The sequence below is a fragment of the Tachyglossus aculeatus genome, chromosome 14, assembly GCF_015852505.1.
Source record: "Tachyglossus aculeatus isolate mTacAcu1 chromosome 14, mTacAcu1.pri, whole genome shotgun sequence".
Classification (NCBI taxonomy): Eukaryota; Metazoa; Chordata; class Mammalia; order Monotremata; family Tachyglossidae; genus Tachyglossus; species Tachyglossus aculeatus.
This window is the reverse complement of record NC_052079.1, coordinates 48,307,262-48,325,755: the sequence shown is the minus strand read 5'-3', so window position 1 is coordinate 48,325,755 and position 18,494 is coordinate 48,307,262. Positions and strand designations below refer to the sequence as shown.

Sequence of the window (18,494 nt, the reverse complement as noted above, 5' to 3'; positions counted from 1 at the left end):
CAGCGCTTAGAACAGTGCTTTGCACATAGTAACAAATGCCATCATTATTATTATTGGAAGGGGGAGACAGAGAACAAAACCAAACATACTAACAAAATAAAATAAATAGAATAGATATGTACAAGTAAAATAAATAAATAGAGTAATAAATCTGTACAAACATATATACATATATACAGGTGCTGTGGGGAAGGGAAGGAGGTAAGATGGAGAAGGGGGCGAGGGGGAGAGGCTCACAGTCTTAATCCCCATTTTCCAGATGAGGGAACTGAGGCCCAGAGAAGTGAAGTGACTCGCCCAAAGTCCCGCAGCTGACAAGTGGCGGAGGCGGGATTTGAACCCATGACCTCTGACTCCAAAGCCCGGGCTCTTTCCACCGAGCCACGCTGCTTCTCTGTTCTTCTACACCGACCATCGGAGATGACGCTTCTCTCTCTTTACAGTAGCATTTCCGCATCACGGTATTATAAGTGCAAAGAAATGTGGGAGAGGATATGGCTCAGTTGTTTGAAAGATCACAAAAAGCAGACCTAGTGTGGGCCTCAGAGTCAGGAGGACCTGGGTTCTAATCAATCAATCGTATTTACTGAGCACTTACTGTGTGCAGAGCACTGTACTAAGCGCTTGGGAAGTCCAAGTTGGCGACATATAGAGACGGTCCCTACCCAACAGTGGGCTCACAGTCTAATCCTGACTCTGCCACCTTTTCTGCTGTGTGACCTCAGATAAGTCACTTAATTCTCTGTGCCTCAGTGACCTCATCTGTGAAATGGGGATTAAGACTGTGAGTCCCATGTGGGACAGGGACTGTGTCCAATCAATCAATCAATCAATCAATCGTATTTATTGAGCGCTTACTGTGTGCAGAGCACTGGACTAAGCGCTTGGGAAGTACAAGTTGGCAACATCTAGAGACGGTCCCTACCCAACAGCGGGCTCACAGTCTAGAAGGGGGAGACAGACAACAAGACAAAACATATTGACAAAATAAAATAGAATAAATATGTACAAATAAAATAGAGTAATAAATACGTACAAACATATATTCATTCATTCATTCAATCGTATTTATTGAGCGCTTACTGTGTGCAGAGCACTGGACTAAGCGCTTGGGAAGTACAAGTTGGCAACATATAGAGATGGTCCCTACCCAGCAGTGGGCTCACAGTCTAGAAAGGGGAGACAGACAAGAAGACCAAACATATTGACAAAATAAAATAGAATAAATATGTACAAATAAAATAGAGTAATAAATACGTACATATATACATTCATTCATTCAATCGCATTTATTGAGCGCTTACTGTGTGCAGAGCACTGTACTAAGCGCTTGGGAAGTACAAGTTGGCAACATATAGAGATGGTCCCTACCCGACAGCGGGCTCACATTTCTCTGGCCCCTGGCCTGCTGGGTGACCTCAGTTCCTCATCTGCAAAATGGGGAAGAGAAAAGAGAAGCATCGTGGCTCAGTGGAAAGAGCCCGGGCTTGGGAGTCAGAGGTCGTGGGTTCTAATCCCGGCTCCGCCACCTGTCAGCTGTGTGACTTTGGGCAAGTCACTTCACTTCTCTGGGCCTCAGTGACCTCATCTGGAAAATGGGGATGAAGGCTGTGAGCCCCACGTGGGACAACCTGATCACCTTGTATCATCCCCAGCGCTTAGAACAGTGCTTTGCACATAGTAAGTGCTTAGCAAATGCCATTATTATTATTATTACATATTAACAAAATTAAATAAATAGAATAAACATGTACAAATAAAATAAATAGAGTAATAAATACGTACAAACATTCATTCATTCATTCAATTGTATTTATTGAGCGCTTACTGTGTGCAGAGCACTGTACTAAGCGCTTGGGAAGTACAAGTTAGCAACATATAGAGATGGTCCCTACCCAACAGTGGGCTCACAGTCTAGGAAGGGGGAGCTCAGTTATCTTCCAGAGCCTGACTCTGGCAGATAACTGAGGGTAAGCAAATTTTTTAAAAATGTAATTGGAAATTTATTTGGGCCAAGAATAGATGGACTAAACATTGTCAGCTGCAGATTGCTATATTTGTCAGGAAAGTCGCAGGTGATTTTTGCCTAGAATTCCCAAATCTAGCCTATTTTCAGACATTCAGCCTGGTGGCAAGGATTTTATCATTTTTTATTCTTAACTCCCATTATTGAACTGTGAGAAAGAAGAGGATCGGGGCTGGTAGCAATCTTTGGACATTCCTGTTAAGCCCCCACTTACATATATGTATTCATTCGTTCAATCGCATTTATTGAGCACTTACTGTGTGCAGAGCACTGTACTAAGCGCTTGGGAAGTACAAGTTGGCAACATATAGAGACGGTCCCTACCCCACAGCAGGCTCACAGTCTAGAAGGGGGAGACAGACATGCTCTGCACACAGTAAGCGCTCAATAAGTACGATTGAATGAATTATTAAAAGAGGGTGCGCTGCATGTGGGGCAGGGACCATAAGCGCTTAGTACAGTGCTCTGCACCCAGTAAGCGCTCAATAAATACGATTGAATGAATGAATGGCCATGTCCGACTTGATAACTTTGGGCCTACCCTAAGTCCATAGCAAATGCTCAATGATTGCTAGTTTTCTTTCCTTTTTTTCTCTGACTGTGAGCCCACTGTTGGGTAGGGACCGTCTCTATATGTGGCCAACTTGGACTTTCCAAGTGCTTAGTCCAGTGCTCTGCACATAGTAAGCGCTCAATAAATACGATTGATTGATTGATTGTTCTCTGTCTCCCCCTTCTAGACTGTGAGCCCACTGCTGGGTAGGGACTGTCTCTATACGTGGCCAACTTGTACTTCCCAAGTGCTTAGTCCAGTGCTCTGCACATAGTAAGCGCTCAATAAATACGATTGATTGATTGATTGTTCTCTGTCTCCCCCTTCTAGACTGTGAGCCCACTGTTGGGTAGGGACCGTCTCTATATGTTGCCAACTTGTACTTCCCAAGCGCTTAGTCCAGTGCCCTGCACACAGTAAGCGCTCAATAAATACGATTGATTGACTGATCGATTGAATCGTGAGACGCTAACCCAGCTGAGCGTCTTTACTTTGGTTTCTTTTTGGGGGGCGGGGGGTAGAATCCTGTTTCCTGTTTGCCCTGACGCGGCGGAAGCTGCCGCCCTTCTGCCAGCGGGGTTACCTGCGGATGCAGGGGCTCGTCGGTAACGAGAGGCTGCGTCGCCACGCGGTGGAGAGCGGGCTGCTGCCGGACTTGGCCACCCCCGACCAGCCGCCCGCCGGCGGGAGCCAGTGGTTCCCTGATCCCGGACCAGCGGGTCCCAAGGCCCCGAGCCCCCCGCCGCCCTCCCTCGCCAGCACGAAGGAGGAGCTCTGAATAACGGGTCTGTATCAGCCTCCTCTCCGATCTCCCATCCCCGTGTCTCTCCCCACTTCGATCCATACTTCACGCCGCTGCCCGGATTGTCTTTGTCCAGAAATGCTGTGGGCATGTTACTCCCCTCCTCAAAAATCTCCAGTGGCTACCAATCAATCTGTGCATCAGGCAGAAACTCCTCACCCTGGGCTTCCAGGCTGTCCATCCCCTGGCCCCCTCCTACCTCACCTCCCTTCTCTCCTTCTCCAGCCCAGCCCGCACCCTCCGCTCCTCCGCCGCTAATCTCCTCACCATACCTCATTCTCGCCTGTCCCGCCGTCGACCCCCGGGCCTGGAATGCCCCCAATCCCTCTGCCCCTCCGCCAAGCTGGCTCTCTTCCTCCCTTCAAGGCCCTACTGAGAGCTCACCTCTTCCAGGAGGCCTTCCCACACTGAGCCCCCTCCTTCCTCTCCCTCTCCATCCCCCCCGCCTTACCTCCTTCCCTTCCCCACAGCACCTGTATATATGTTTGTACGTACTTATTACTGTATTTTACTTGTACAGATCTATTCTATTTATTGTATTTTGTTAGTATGTTTGGTTTTGTTCTCTGTCTCCCCCTTCTAGACTGGGAGCCCACTGTTGGGTAGGGACTGTCTCTATATGTTGCCAACTTGTCCTTCCCAAGCGCTTAGTCCAGTGCTCTGCACACAGTAAGCGCTCAATAAATACGATTGATTGATTGATTGAAGACTAACCGCTCGTTACCCTTTCCCAGATCCCCCAGCCGGACTCCCGACCCCCTTCCTCTCCCCTCCGCCAAAGACCCAGTGGGGCCAGTTGACGGCGATCGGACCAGCGAAAGTTTACACGCAGTGAGAGAGGATCCCGAAAACCGCTTCCACGGGGCTAGGACAGCTCTTCCCAAACCGGACCTGTCCCCGGGCGAATCTGCACAAAACCACAAGTTGCCCTAATTCCCTCTTCTCCTCTCGCCCCCGTGAGCCGTGGCTTTTCCCAAAGACCGCATTCCCGGTGAAAGGGCCGGGGACCCTTTCCCTTCACGGAAGTGAAACGCTCCTTCACCCAGAAGCTGAACTGCCCCAGTCCCGGGCGCCAATTCGACTTCCAAGCGGCTCAGTGGAAAGAGCCCGGGCTTTGGAGTCAGAGGTCGTGGGTTCAAATCCCGGCTCCGCCAATTGTCAGCTGGGTGACTTTGGGCAAGTCACTTCGCTTCTCTGAGCCTCAGTTCCTTCATCTGTAAAATGGGGATGAAGACTGTGAGCCCCACGTGGGACAATGTGATCACCTTGTATGCCCCCAGCGCTTAGAACAGTGCTTGGCACATAGTAAGCGCTTAACAAATACCATCATTGTTATCTTGTTCCGACCACAGCCAGTCAGCGACCAGGGCTAATGGAACCAGGAGACGGAAGGACCGAACCAGTTATCCGCTTATTTTCCCCGGGCGTCAGAGTGGTATGGTTTCTGTTCTTGCCTCTCCATTCATTCATTCAATCGTATTTATTGAGCGCTTACTGTGTGCAGAGCACTGTACTAAGCGCTTGGGAAGTCCAAGTTGGCAACATATAGAGATGGTCCCTACCCAACAGCGGGCAATCAGTCAATCCATCAATCGTATTGATTGAGCGCTTACTACAGTGCAAAGCAAAGCACCGTCGTAAGCGTTTGGGACAGTGCAATATTGGCAGACACATTTCCCTCCTCCAACGAGCTTACAGTCCAGAGGGGGAGACTGACGTTGATATGAATAAATACGTTTAGGTTCTCTAGACTGTAAGCTCTGTGTGGGCAGGGAATTTCATTCATTCAGTCAGTCAATCGTATTTATTGAGCGCTTACTGCGTGCAGAGCACTGGACTAAGCGCTTGGGAAGTCCAAGTTGGCAACATATAGAGACGGTCCCTACCCAACAGCGGGCTCGCAGTCTAGAAGGGGGAGACAAACTACAAAACAGAACATATTAACAAAATAAAATAAATAGAATAGTAAATATGTACAAGTAAAACAAATAGAGTAACAGTCTTCTAGACTGCAGGTCCACTGTTGGGTAGGGACCGTCTCTAGATGTTGCCAACTTGGACTTCCCAAGCGCTCAGTACAGTGCTCTGCACACAGTAAGCGCTCAATAAATATGATTGAATGAATAATAAATCTGTACAAATATATATACGGGTGCTGTGGGGAGGGGAAGGAGGTAAGGCGGGAGGGATGGGGAGGGGAAAGAGGGGGAGAGGAAAGAGGGGGCTCAGTCTGGGAACTGTCTGCCAACTCTGTTATATTGTACTCTCCCAAGCGCTTAGTACAGTGTTCTGTACCCAGTAAGTCCTCAACATAATACAGTCGATTTAATCGCTTGATGAATGTTGGGATCCCATTCAGTCGTATTTATTGAGCGCTTACCGTGTGCTGATCTCTTTCCTTAGTGAGACTGATCTTCGTTTGGCCAGGAAACATTCCCTGAGTTTCAGCCTAAACTGCTTTCTGTTGTTCATGTCATTCCATTTCTCCTTTGGCATCCTACGCAGTTCTCTCCTCTCACCCTCCTCTTTCGAACATCAGGAATCTGTCCTTACCATGCCTTCTGCTAGTCTTTCCTCGGCAAAGTGGTATGTAATTAGTTCCTTCCCCCGTAATTCAATTCCTCCGTTTCCTTCGCTGGTTTTTGGTTGCTCATCCCTGCGCCTGTTTCCCGTGTTGAAGTTCCCCCGATTGGAAAGCGGCCCCTCTCCGTTTGCCCTCTTTGAATCAATCGATCGATCAATCAATCGTATTTATTGAGCGCTTACTGTGTACTTGGGAAGTCCAAGTTGGCAACATATAGAGACGGTCCCTACCCAGCAGTGGGCTCACAGTCTAGATTACCTCACTTGATTACCTTGTATCCCCCCCGGCGCTTAGAACAGTGCTCTGCACATAGTAAGCGCTTAACAAATGCCATCATTATTATTCCCTTCGTCCCTTACGTACGTGAATGCGCTCTTGTCCAAGGCAATTTGATCCAATTTCACCAATGAAAGTCTGACTTGTCATAACAAGTGACTGACTGAAATCTAAAGGACACCTGCCCCCTTCCCTCCGCTGCCAACGGAACGATTCGCTCAAATTTGTCAGAGCAACGTGTTTTTAATAAAGCCACGATTCCGTTGTTCCTGAGGTGACTTTCAATCAATCAATCAATCGTAGTTATTGAGCGCTTACTGTGTGCAGAGCACTGGACTAAGCGCTTGGGAAGTACAAGCTGGCAACATACAGAGACGGTCCCTACCCAACAGTGGGCTCACAGTCTAGAAGGGGGAGACGGAGAACAAAACCAAACATACTAACAAAATAAAATAAATAGAATAGATAGGTACAAGTAAAATAAATAAATAGAGTAATAAATATGTACTCTCTTCGTATTTATAAGAATGATGAGACGGGGATCCACCACATGGTAAACTGTCTGAGGGCAGGGACCTCAGCGTGGCTTAGCGGAAAGAGCCCAGGCTTGGGAGTCAGAGGTCGTGGGTTCTAATCCCTGCTCTGCCACTGATAATAATAATAATAATAATAATAATAATAATAATAATAATAATGGCATTCCCCCTTCTAGACTGTGACCGCTGTTGGGTAGGGACTGTCTCTATATGTTGCCAACTTGGACTTCCCAAGCGCTTAGTCCAGTGCTCTGCACACAGTAAGCGCTCAATAAATACGATTGAATGAATGAATGAATGTTCTAAGCGCTGGGGGGGATACAAGGTGATCAGGTTGTCCCATGTGGGGCTCACAGTCTTAATCCCCATTTTGCAGATGAGGTCACTGAGGCCCAGAGAAGTGAAGTGACTTGCCCCAAGTCACCCAGCTGACAAGTGGTGGAGCCGGGATTTGAACCCATGACCTCTGACTCCAAAGCCCGGGCTCTTTCCCCTGAGCCACGCTGGCTTCTCTGAGGTAGATACAAGTGAATTAGGTTGGACACAATCCCTGTCCCGCATGGGGCTCACAGTCAAAGTAAGAGGGAGAACAGGAAAACTGAGGCACGGAGAATAATAATAATAATAATAATGGTATTCGTTAAGCGCTTACTTTGTGCCAAGCACTGTTTTAAGCACTGAGGTAGATACAGGGTAATCAGGTTGTCCCACATGGGGCTCGCACTTTCAATCCCCATTTTCCTGATGAGGTAAATGAGGCGCAGAGAAGTTGAGTGACTTGCCCAAGCTCACACAGCAGACGAGTGGCGGAGGCGGGACCTCCGACTCCCGAGCCCGGGCTCTTTCCACTGAGCCACGCTGCTTCTCTAAGTTCAGTGACTTGCCCAAAGTCACCCAGCTGACAAGTGGCGGAGCCGGGATTCGAACCCATGACCTCTGACTCCAAAGCCCGGGCTCTTTCCACTGAGCCACGCTGCTTCTCTGAGTGACTTGCCCAAAGTCAGGCCGCAGGCATTGGGCGGAGCCGAAGTCAGAGTCCTCCGACTCCCAGGCCGCTGCTCTTTCCGCTAGGTCACGCTTCTTCTCCGACTTATAATAATAATAATAATAATGATGGCATTTATTAAGCGCTTACTATGTGCAAAGCACTGTTCTAAGCACTGGGGGGATACAAGGTGATCAGGCTGTCCCACGGGGGGCTCACAGTCAATCAATCAATCAATCAACCGTATTTATTGAGCGCTCACTTTGTGCAGAGCACTGGACTAAGCGCTTGGGAAGTACAAGTTGGCAACAAGTTGGTAGAGACAGTCCCTACCCAACAGTGGGCTCACTGTCTAAAAGGGGGAGACAGAGAACAGAACCAAACATACTAACGAAATAAAATGAATAGATATGTACAAGTAAAATAAATAAATAAATAGAGTAATAAATATGTACAAACATATATCCATATATACAGGTGCTGTGAGGAAAGGAAGGAGGTAAGGCGGGGGGGATGGAGAGGGGGACGAGGGGGAGAGGAAGGAAGGGGCTCAGTCTGGGAAGGCCTCCTGGAGGCCTCATTAACAAAATAAATAGAATAGTAAAGATGGACAAGTAAAACCAAATCTCACCCTATTTACTCAAAAATTTACTTTAAAAAAAGAAAATTAAGACCGTATATTCCCATCGCCATTATTTGGACTCTGTTCTTACATCTTCACAATCTCCGTTTGTGCAGCCGGTCTTGATGCGGGTGTCGAACCACCTAACGGTGCCATCTTCGCCGCGGGAGAGAAAAGTGTAGGGATCATTTGGAACGGTCGTGACCTCACAGGTAGTTCCGTAATGGCACGTAAATTGGCAGTCTAACCCCCATTTTGCAGATGAGGTCGCTGAGGCCCAGAGAAGTTAAGTGACTTGCCCAAGGTCACACAGCTGACAATTGGCAGAGCCGGGATTTGAACCCACGGCCACTGACTCCGAAGCCCGGGCTCTTTCCACTGAGCCACGCTGCTTCTCTTACTTATCTTTTCATCCGTCTCTCCCTGTTTCTCCCTAATGTTCCGAAATCATAACTCGGCTTGAGGAAGACCCCAGGATCCCCCCTGCCTTTGGGATCAGTGTCAGGCATCACCCCGCTCCTTCGGAGAAATGGGCATTTTCCACATTATTTCCTCACCTCTTTTTCGGCAGCGCGCCTTGGTTTCCAAGCTACTCTTCTTAATTGTCCTTGTTTTGAGAACGAGCGCATACTTTCAATCAACAGAGTTGGGGGTGACGTTCTTTTGGGCCTCGCTCGGGTGCTTTTCCTTCGAGTGAGGCCTCAAAATAATAATAATGATGGCATTTATTAAGCGCTTACTATGTGCAAAGCACTTGTTCTAAGCGCTGGGGAGGTTACAAGGTGATCAGGTTGTCCCACGGGGGGCTCACAGTCTTAATCCCCATTTTACAGATAATAATAATAATAATAATAATAATGGCATTTATTAAGCGCTTACTATGTGCAAAGCACTGTTCTAAGCACTGGGGAGGTTACAAGGTGATCAGGTTATCCCACGTGGGGCTCACAGTCTCAATCCCCATTTTACAGATAGGCGCCCTCGCATCCCCCCCACCCACTCGATCTCCAGAAAGGATCAATCAACCAATCAATCGTATTTATTGAGCGCTTACTGTGTGCAGAGCACTGTACTAAGCGCTTGGGAAGTCCAAGTTGGCAACATGTAGAGACAGTCCCTACCCAACAGTGGGCTCACAGTCTAAAAGGATGAAAGTAACACATCTCAGAAGCAGCGTGGCTCGGTGGAAAGAGCCCGGGCTTTGGAGTCAGAGGTCATGGGTTCAAATCCCGCCTCCGCCACTTAGCTGTGTGACTTTGGGCAAGTCACTTCGCTTCTCTGGGCCTCAGTTCCCTCACCTGTAAAATGGGGATTAAGACGGTGAGCCCCACGTGGGACAACCTGATCACCTTGTAACCTCCCCAGCGCTTAGAACAGTGCTTTGCACATAGTAAGCGCTTAATAAATGCCATCATTATTATTATTATTATTATCTGTAAAATGGGGATTAAGACTGTGAGCCCCACGTGGGACAACCTGATCACCTTGTAACCTCCCCAGCGCTTAGAACAGTGCTTTGCACATAGTAAGCGTTTAATAAATGCCATCATTATTATTATTATTATTATTATTATCTGTAAAATGGGGATTAAGACTGTGAGCCCCCCGTGGGACAACCTGATCACCTTGTAACCTCCCCAGCGCTTAGAACAGTGCTTTGCACATAGTAAGCGCTTAATAAATGCCATTATTATTATTATTATTATTATTATTATTATCTGTAAAATGGGGATTAAGACTGTGAGCCCCACGTGGGACAACCTGATCACCTTGTAACCTCCCCAGCGCTTAGAACAGTGCTTTGCACATAGTAAGCGCTTAATCAATGCCATCATTATTATTATTATTATTATCTGTAAAATGGGGATGAAGACTGTGCGCCCCCCGTGAGACAACCTGATCACCTTGTATCCCCCCAGCGCTTAGAACAGTGCTTTGCACATAGTAAGCGCTTAATCAATGCCATCATTATTATTATTATTATTATCTGTAAAATGGGGATGAAGACTGTGCGCCCCCCGTGAGACAACCTGATCACCTTGTATCCCCCCAGCGCTTAGAACAGTGCTTTGCACATAGTAAGCGCTTAACAAATACCATTATTATTATTCTGTCAGAGAGTCACCGCTCTCATCTCCCTGCCCGGGGTGAAAAGGAATTGGACCTCTGACATTCATTCATTCATTCAATTGTATTTATTGAGCGCTTTACTGGGTGCAGAGCACTGTACTAAGCACTTGGGAAGTCCAAATTGGCAACATATAGAGATGGTCCCTACCCAACATCATCATCATCATCATCAATCGTATTTATTGAGCGCTTACTGTGTGCAGAGCACTGTACTAAGCGCTTGGGAAGTCCAAATTGGCAACATATAGAGACGGTCCCTACCCGACAGCGGGCTCACAGTCTCTTTAGAGAAATTGGGTACAGAGAAGAGAGGGGGAATTGGAAACACTAGACCCACCTTGAAGCTCTCTTCTCGGCATGTACCGCGGCGGTCTAGGGAGGGAGAATTGGGGAGGATTTTCTCTCAATTCGTTGGTGCCCGCTCCACCACACGATTTCCTGTTCCTCAGATGGGCGCCGTTACTGTCCCTCAAGAGGAACCTATAATAATAATAATAATGGCATTTATTAAGCGCTTACTATGTGCAAAGCACCGTTCTAAGCGCTGAGCACCGTTCTAAGCTCTTGTGAGAGCATCCGTGGCTCAGTGGAAAGAGCCCGGGCTTGGGAGTCAGAGCTCATGGGTTCGAATCCCGACTCCGCCACTTGTCAGCTGTGTGACCTTGGGCAAGTCACTTCACTTCTCTGAGCCTCCATTCCCTCATCTGTAAAATGGGGATTAAGATTGGGAGCCCCAGGGGGGACAACCTGATCACCTTGGATCCCCCCCAGCGCTTAGAACAGTGCTTTGCACATAGTAAGCGCTTAACAAATGCCATCATTATTATTATTATTATCCCTGAACGCTCCCACTCTCCTCACCCACTAATGGTGTCACCGCAGGAAATGGTTGCGTCCATTGGCTTTGCACATAGTAAGCGCTTAACAAATGCCATCATTATTATTATTATTATCCCTGAACGCTCCCACTCTCCTCACCCACTAATGGTGTCACCACAGGAAATGGTTGCGTCCGTTGGCTTTGCACATAGTAAGCGCTTAACAAATGTCATCATTATTATTATTATTATTATCCCTGAACGCTCCCACTCTCCTCACCCACTAATGGTGTCACCGCAGGAAATGGTTGCGTCCATTGGCTTTGCACATGGTAAGCGCTTAACAAATGCCATCATTATTATTATTATTATTATCCCTGAATGCTCCCACTCTCCTCACCCACTAATGGTGTCACCGCAGGGAATGGTTGCGTCCATTGGCCCGGCCGGGGAGCGCCGAAGATCGGGAATCTGGATCGGGACAGACCGATGGGCACTCTCCACTGCCCCGGCAGAAAACCCAACCGCTCCAACGATCTCCTCCTCGTTCCCCAAGCTCAGCTCCCTAATCCCGGCTACAGGACAAACTTTCTGAAACTCAAACGGGGAGGGATTTTTGCGGAGTGGATCAGAAGAGGCGAGTGGAAGGAAGGGGAGATGATTAGCTCAGTCCCTTCCTGGGATCTGGTCAGGAAGCATAATTACTCAGGCGATGAAAAGAGGCGCCGGAGTCAGCAACATCATCAGCCTCTATTCAGCGGCTGAGGATAATACATTATCTGACCAATTATAACTTCATCCCAAAAGCCAAGTTGGATGCCTCCCTAGGAAATCAGCCACAGCCTGCATCATTACTCTGCAGATGCTTATTAAAAAAAAAAAAACGCGTCAAAAGCGCTGACGGGGGAAAGAGTTTCGCCTGATTTCAAACTCTGAAAGAGCATTTGATTCAATCTGGCGTCCCGGGCTGAAACTTAATCAGCCGCAAAGCGAAGCTGACGGGGAAATGTATGAGACTCACAAGTCCGAGAGTTTCATCTCGGTGCCGATCCGTCAACCCCGTGATTAAAAATGCCGGGCGACGGAGACGTCTTGAGGCAAGGAAGAGGAAGAGCGTCGAGCCGCCGTCTTGCCACTGATTCACCCAACACTGATTTGCCTCAGGAAACCCCAAATCGAGGGCTCTCACCAAATTATCCACTGAAAAGAGCCTCTGACAGGTTCCCCCCCATTTATTCAAAATGAATCCCAGCACAGGGTCTCTGGGGCTCAAACTGAAAATGCCTAAATCAGAATCTCAGCAGAAGTCACATAGTCAAAGTTTCACTTCATAGATAGAGGCAAGAATTCACATTTGGGTGCATTTAGGCCTCAGAGGAAGCCAAGCTGAGCTTTGGGTGGACTTCCCAAAAGTGGTTCTCATTTTCACAAGGTGGATACCCCCCCCAATAATAATCATTATAATGATGGTATTTGTGAAGCGCTTACTATCTTCCTCAGCGCTTAGAACATAGTAAGTGCTTAACAAATGCCATTATTATTATTACTATTTGCTAAGCACCATTCTAGATCCTGGAGTATACGGTGGAGGGTAAGCGTGACGGTTATCAATCGATTGTAAGTCGCTTGACCCGGTGGAAAGAGCACAGGCCCGGGCGTCGGAGGACCCGAGTTCTAATCCAAACCTGCTGCGTCAACTTGGGAAACTCACTTTTCTCTGGGCCTCAGTTGCCTCATCTGCCAAATGGGGTTGCAGTCCCTGTTCTCCTTCCAATTTAGACGGCGAGCCCCGTGTGGGACCTGATTATCTTGTATCTACCCCACTGCTTAGCCTAATGTTTGACGCTAACTTGTATCGACCCCAGGCATTTAAAACAGTGTTTGACACATACTAGCTGGCTAGGTGTCAAGCACTGTTCAAAGCGCTTTGATGGATTCATTCAATCGTATTTATTGAACGCTTACTGTGTGCAGAGCACTGGAGTAAGCGCTTGGGAAGTCCAAGTGGGCAACATAGACGATGAGATTGAGGTATGGAATGGACCACCGTGAGAGGTTCGTGAGAAGTAGGGAGTTATGGGCAGAGTGATATCGCGAACAAATGGTCTGGTCGGCAGAGTACTTCCCAAGCGCTTAGTACAGTGCTCTGCCCACAGTAAGCGCTCAGTAAATATGATTGAATAAATGAACGAACGACTGGAGAGGATAGTCACTGGAAGCTCTAGGCTGTAAGCTTGTTGAAGGTAGGAAATATGTCTGTTTATTGTATTCTCCCAACCACTTAGTATAGAGAAGCAGTGTGGCTCAGTAGAAAGAGAACGGGCTTTGGAGTCAGAGGTCAGGGGTTCAAATCCCGGCTCCGCCAATTGTCAGCTGTGTGACTTTGGGCAAGTCACTTAACTTCTCTGTGCCTCAGTACCTCATCTGTAAAATAGGGATTAAAACTGTGAGGCCCCCCCGTGGGACAACCTGATCACCTTGTATCCCCCCCAGCGCTTAGAACAGTGCTTTGCAGATAGTAAGCGCTTAACAAATACCATCATTATTATTATTATTATTATTACAGTGCTCTGCACACTGTAAGCACTCAATAAATATGATTGATTGAACTAATGAAGCAGGGAAGTCAGAAAAAAAGCCGATGTGATAGTCAAGCCAGGATATGACTGTGAGCCCACTGTTGGGTAGGGACCGTCTCTATGTGTTGCCAACTTGTACTTCCCAAGCGCTTAGTACAGCGCTCTGCACACAGTAAGCGCTCAATAAATACCATTGATTGATTGATTGATTGACCAGGGCCTGGATTGGCATGGTGGCAGCTTGGATAGAGAGGAAGAGGCAGATTCTGGAATGGCGTAAAGGAAGAACTAACATGTTTTGGTGGCAGACTAAATATAGGGGTTGAAAAAGAGGGAAGAGTCAAAGATAACGACAAAGTTATGGGCTTGAGAGGCAGGAGGGTGGCGGCGATGTTGACCGATGGGGAAAGTTAGGTGGAATCAATCAATTAATCAATCAATCATATTTATTGAGCGCTTACTGTGTGCAGAGCACTGGACTAAGCGCTTGGGAAGTCCAAGTTGGCAACATATAGAGACAGTCCCTACCCAACAGTGGGCTCACAGTCTAGAAGGGGGAGACAGAACAAAACCAAACATACTAACAAAATAAAATAAATAGAATAGATATGTACAAGTAAAATAAATAGAGTAATAAATATGTACAAACATATATACATCTATACAGGTGCTATGGGGAAGGGAAGGAGGTAAGATGGGGGGGACGAGAGGAGAAGAAGGAAGGGGCTCAGTCTGGGAAGGCCTCCTGGAGGAGGTGAGCTCTCAGTAGGGCCTTGAGGTGGAAGAAAGTAGGAGAAAGATGAGTCCGGTTTAGGACAACTTGTACTTCCCAGCTTGTACTTGTACTTCCCAACTTGTACTTCCTAAGCGCTTAGTACAGTGCTCTGCACACAGTAAGCACTCAATAAATACGATTGATTGATTGATTGATTGATTGACATATTGAGCGTGACGTGCCGGCAGGACATCCACATACGGTTATCCCAGAGGCAGGAGGAAAAGTGGTAATGCAGAAGGGGAGAGAGGTGGAGGGCGCAAAATGATGTAATCAACCCCAAAACGAAGGCATCAAAAGCTGCCTGCTTGGAATACAGTGAACCAACAGCAGCAGGAGGAATAGACTTCTAGACTGTTGGGTAGGGACCGTCTCTATATGTTGCCAACTTGTACTTCCCAAGCGCTTAGTACAGTGCTCTGCACACAGTAAGCGCTCAATAAATACGATCGAATGAATGAATGAATGAAATAGAGCCCAAGGATAATTATTCTGTTCTGCTTCGCTTCAATCCAACTCAATTGGAGTTGCTGCCTACTGAGATTTTTGCTGCAGGACTTCAAAAAGGGACATTTTTCCAACCAACAATCAATCAATCAATCAATCATATTTATCGAGCACTTACTGTGTGCAGAGCTGTACTAAACAAATTCTATCTATAAGAGCAAATGCTTTTTGGATTAAGAACCAGCTCTGCGCCTCAGTTACCTCATCTGTAAATGGGGATTACTAGTTGCTGCCTACTGAGATTTTTGCTGCAGAACTTCAAAAAGGGACATTTTTCCAACCAACAATCAATCAATCAATCAATCAATCGTATTTATCGAGCGCTTACTGTGTGCAGAGCACTGTACTAAACAAATTCTATCTATAAGAGCAAATGCTTTTTGGGTTAAGAACCATCTCTGCGCCTCAGTTACCTCATCTGTAAATGGGGATTACTAGTTGCTGCCTACTGAGATTTTTGCTGCAGAACTTCAAAAAGGGACATTTTTCCAACCATCAATCAATCAATCAATCAATCAATCGTATTTATCGAGCGCTTACTGTGTGCAGAGCACTGTACTAAACAAATTCTATCTATAAGAGCAAATGCTTTTTGGATTAAGAACCATCTCTGCGCCTCAGTTCCCTCATCTGTAAATGGGGATTACTAGTTGCTGCCTCTTGAGATTTTTGCTGCAGGACTTCAAAAAGGGACATTTTTCCAACCAACAATCAATCAATCAATCAATCAATCGTATTTATCGAGTGCTTACTGTGTGCAGAGCACTGTACTAAACAAATTCTATCTATAAGAGCAAATGCTTTTTGGATTAAGAACCATCTCTGCGCCTCAGTTCCCTCATCTGTAAATGGGGATTACTAGTTGCTGCCTACTGAGATTTTTGCTGCAGGACTTCAAAAAGGGACATTTTTCCAACCAACAAATTGCATCTGTAAGAGCAAATGCTTTTTGGATTAAGAACCAGCTCTGCGCCTCAGTTACCTCATCTGTAAATGGGGATTACTAGTTGCTGCCTCCTGAGATTTTTGCTGCAGGACTTCAAAAAGGGACATTTTTCCAACCAACAAATTGCATCTGTAAGAGCAAATGCTTTTTGGATTAAGAACCATCTCTGCGCCTCAGTTACCTCATCTGTAAATGGGGATTACTAGTTGCTGCCTCCTGAGATTTTTGCTGCAGGACTTCAAAAAGGGACATTTTTCCAACCAACAAATTGCATCTGTAAGAGCAAATGCTTTTTGGATTAAGAACCATCTCTGCGCCTCAGTTCCCTCATCTGTAAATGGGGATTACTAGTTGCTGCCTCCTGAGATTTTTGCTGCAGGACTTCAAAAAGGGACATTTTTCCAACCAACAAATTGCATCTATAAAAGAGCAAATGCTTTTTGGATTAAGAACCATCTCTGCGCCTCAGTTCCCTCATCTGTAAATGGGGATTACTAGTTGCTGCCTCTTGAGATTTTTGCTGCAGGACTTCAAAAAGGGACATTTTTCCAACCAACAATCAATCAATCAATCAATCAATCGTATTTATCGAGCGCTTACTGTGTGCAGAGCACTGTACTAAACAAATTCTATCTATAAGAGCAAATGCTTTTTGGATTAAGAACCATCTCTGCGCCTCAGTTACCTCATCTGTAAATGGGGATTACTAGTTGCTGCCTACTGAGATTTTTGCTGCAGGACTTCAAAAAGGGACATTTTTCCAACCAACAAATTGCATCTGTAAGAGCAAATGCTTTTTGCATTAAGAACCATCTCTGCGCCTCAGTTACCTCATCTGTAAATGGGGATTACTAGTTGCTGCCTACTGAGATTTTTGCTGCAGGACTTCAAAAAGGGACATTTTTCCAACCAACAAATTGCATCTGTAAGAGCAAATGCTTTTTGGATTAAGAGCCATCTCTGCGCCTCAGTTACCTCATCTGTAAATGGGGATTACTAGTTGCTGCCTCCTGAGATTTTTGCTGCAGGACTTCAAAAAGGGACATTTTTCCAACCAACAAATTGTATCATCTGTAAGAGCAAATGCTTTTTGGATTAAGAACCATCTCTGCGCCTCAGTTACCTCATCTGTAAATGGGGATTACTACTGTGAGTCCCCTGTGGGACGTGGACTGTGTCCAACCTGATTTGGTTGTATCTACCCCAGTGCTTAGTACAGTGCCTGGCGTAAAGTAAGCACTTAACAAATACCATTAAAAAAAAAAAAACAACCCATTGATCTGGTGGTGATCCAGACCTTGTCACAGCCCAGGTACAAGAGACTTCTCTCGATTGGCATGGGTATGAATTTGAGTATCTGCCATGAGAAATGGCCCTGTGTGTTTTTGTATTAATAATAATAATAATAATAATGGTATCCGTTAAGTGCTTATTTCTCAGTGCTGGGGTAGATAACAAGATTATCAGGTTGCCCCACGTGGGGCTCACAGCCTTAATCCCCATTTTACAGTTGAGGTAACTGAGGCACAGAGAAGACTTGCCCAAAGTCACACAACTGATCAGAGGTCGTGGGTTCAAATTCCGGCCCTGCCAATTGTCAGCTGTGCGACTTCGGGCAAGTCATTTCACTATTCTGTGCCTCAGTTCCCTCATCTGGGAAATGGGGATGAAGACTGTGAGTCCCATGTGGGACGTGGACTGTGTCCAACCTGACTTGTCAGCTGTGTGACTTTGGGCAAGTCACTGCACTTCTCTGGGCCTCAGTTCCCTCATCTGGAATATGGGGATGGAGACTGTGAGTCCCATGTGGGACGTGGACTGTGTCCAACCTGACTTGTCAGCTGTGTGACTTTGGGCAAGTCACTTCACTTCTCTGGGCCTCAGTTCCCTCATCTGGAAAATGGGGATGAAGACTGTGAGCCCCTTGTGGGACAACCTGATCACCTTGTAACCTCCCCAGCGCTTAGAACAGTGCTTTGCACAGAGTAAGCGCTTAACAAATATCAACATTATTATTATTCTCTGGGCCTCAGTTCCCTCATCTGGAAAATGGGGATGAAGACTGTGAGCCCCTTGTGGGACAACCTGATTACCTTGTATCTACCCCGGCGCTTAGAACAGTGCTTTGCACAGAGTAAGCGCTTAACGAATACCAACATTATTATTATTATTTGGTTGTATCTACCCCAGCCATCCGAACAGTGAATAAGAACAGCGGTGGAATCCGGAAAGAACTAAGCTACGGGATTACGACCGAGAGTGAAAGTGGGAAGGGCCTGGAATGTCCTTGTCCTTGGCAGGAACGGGCGCACCGCGGATTGGGCTCATCGGAATTGGACCCGCATCTTCTGGTAG

The 18,494-nt window shown here is 46.7% G+C and overlaps 1 protein-coding gene across 4 annotated transcripts in view; it reads left to right on the top strand.

The window, feature by feature from the left end:
• FOXRED2 (FAD dependent oxidoreductase domain containing 2) overlaps positions 1 to 12,460 on the top strand; it is a 39,322-nt gene extending 26,862 nt beyond the window's left edge. Inside the window, exons 9-10 of one of the 4 annotated variants that reach the window (XM_038756669.1) lie at positions 8,501 to 8,596; positions 11,754 to 12,460. In XM_038756669.1, the coding sequence (XP_038612597.1) occupies positions 8,501 to 8,596; positions 11,754 to 12,097 (440 nt within the window). In that variant the 3' untranslated portion in view covers positions 12,098 to 12,460. Of the gene's footprint in view, positions 1 to 3,100; positions 3,365 to 4,115; positions 4,530 to 8,500; positions 8,597 to 11,753 lie in introns of those variants that run through there. The other 3 variants (XM_038756672.1, XM_038756671.1, XM_038756670.1) reach the window with 3 other exon arrangements.
• Positions 12,461 to 18,494: the final 6,034 nt, after the last annotated feature.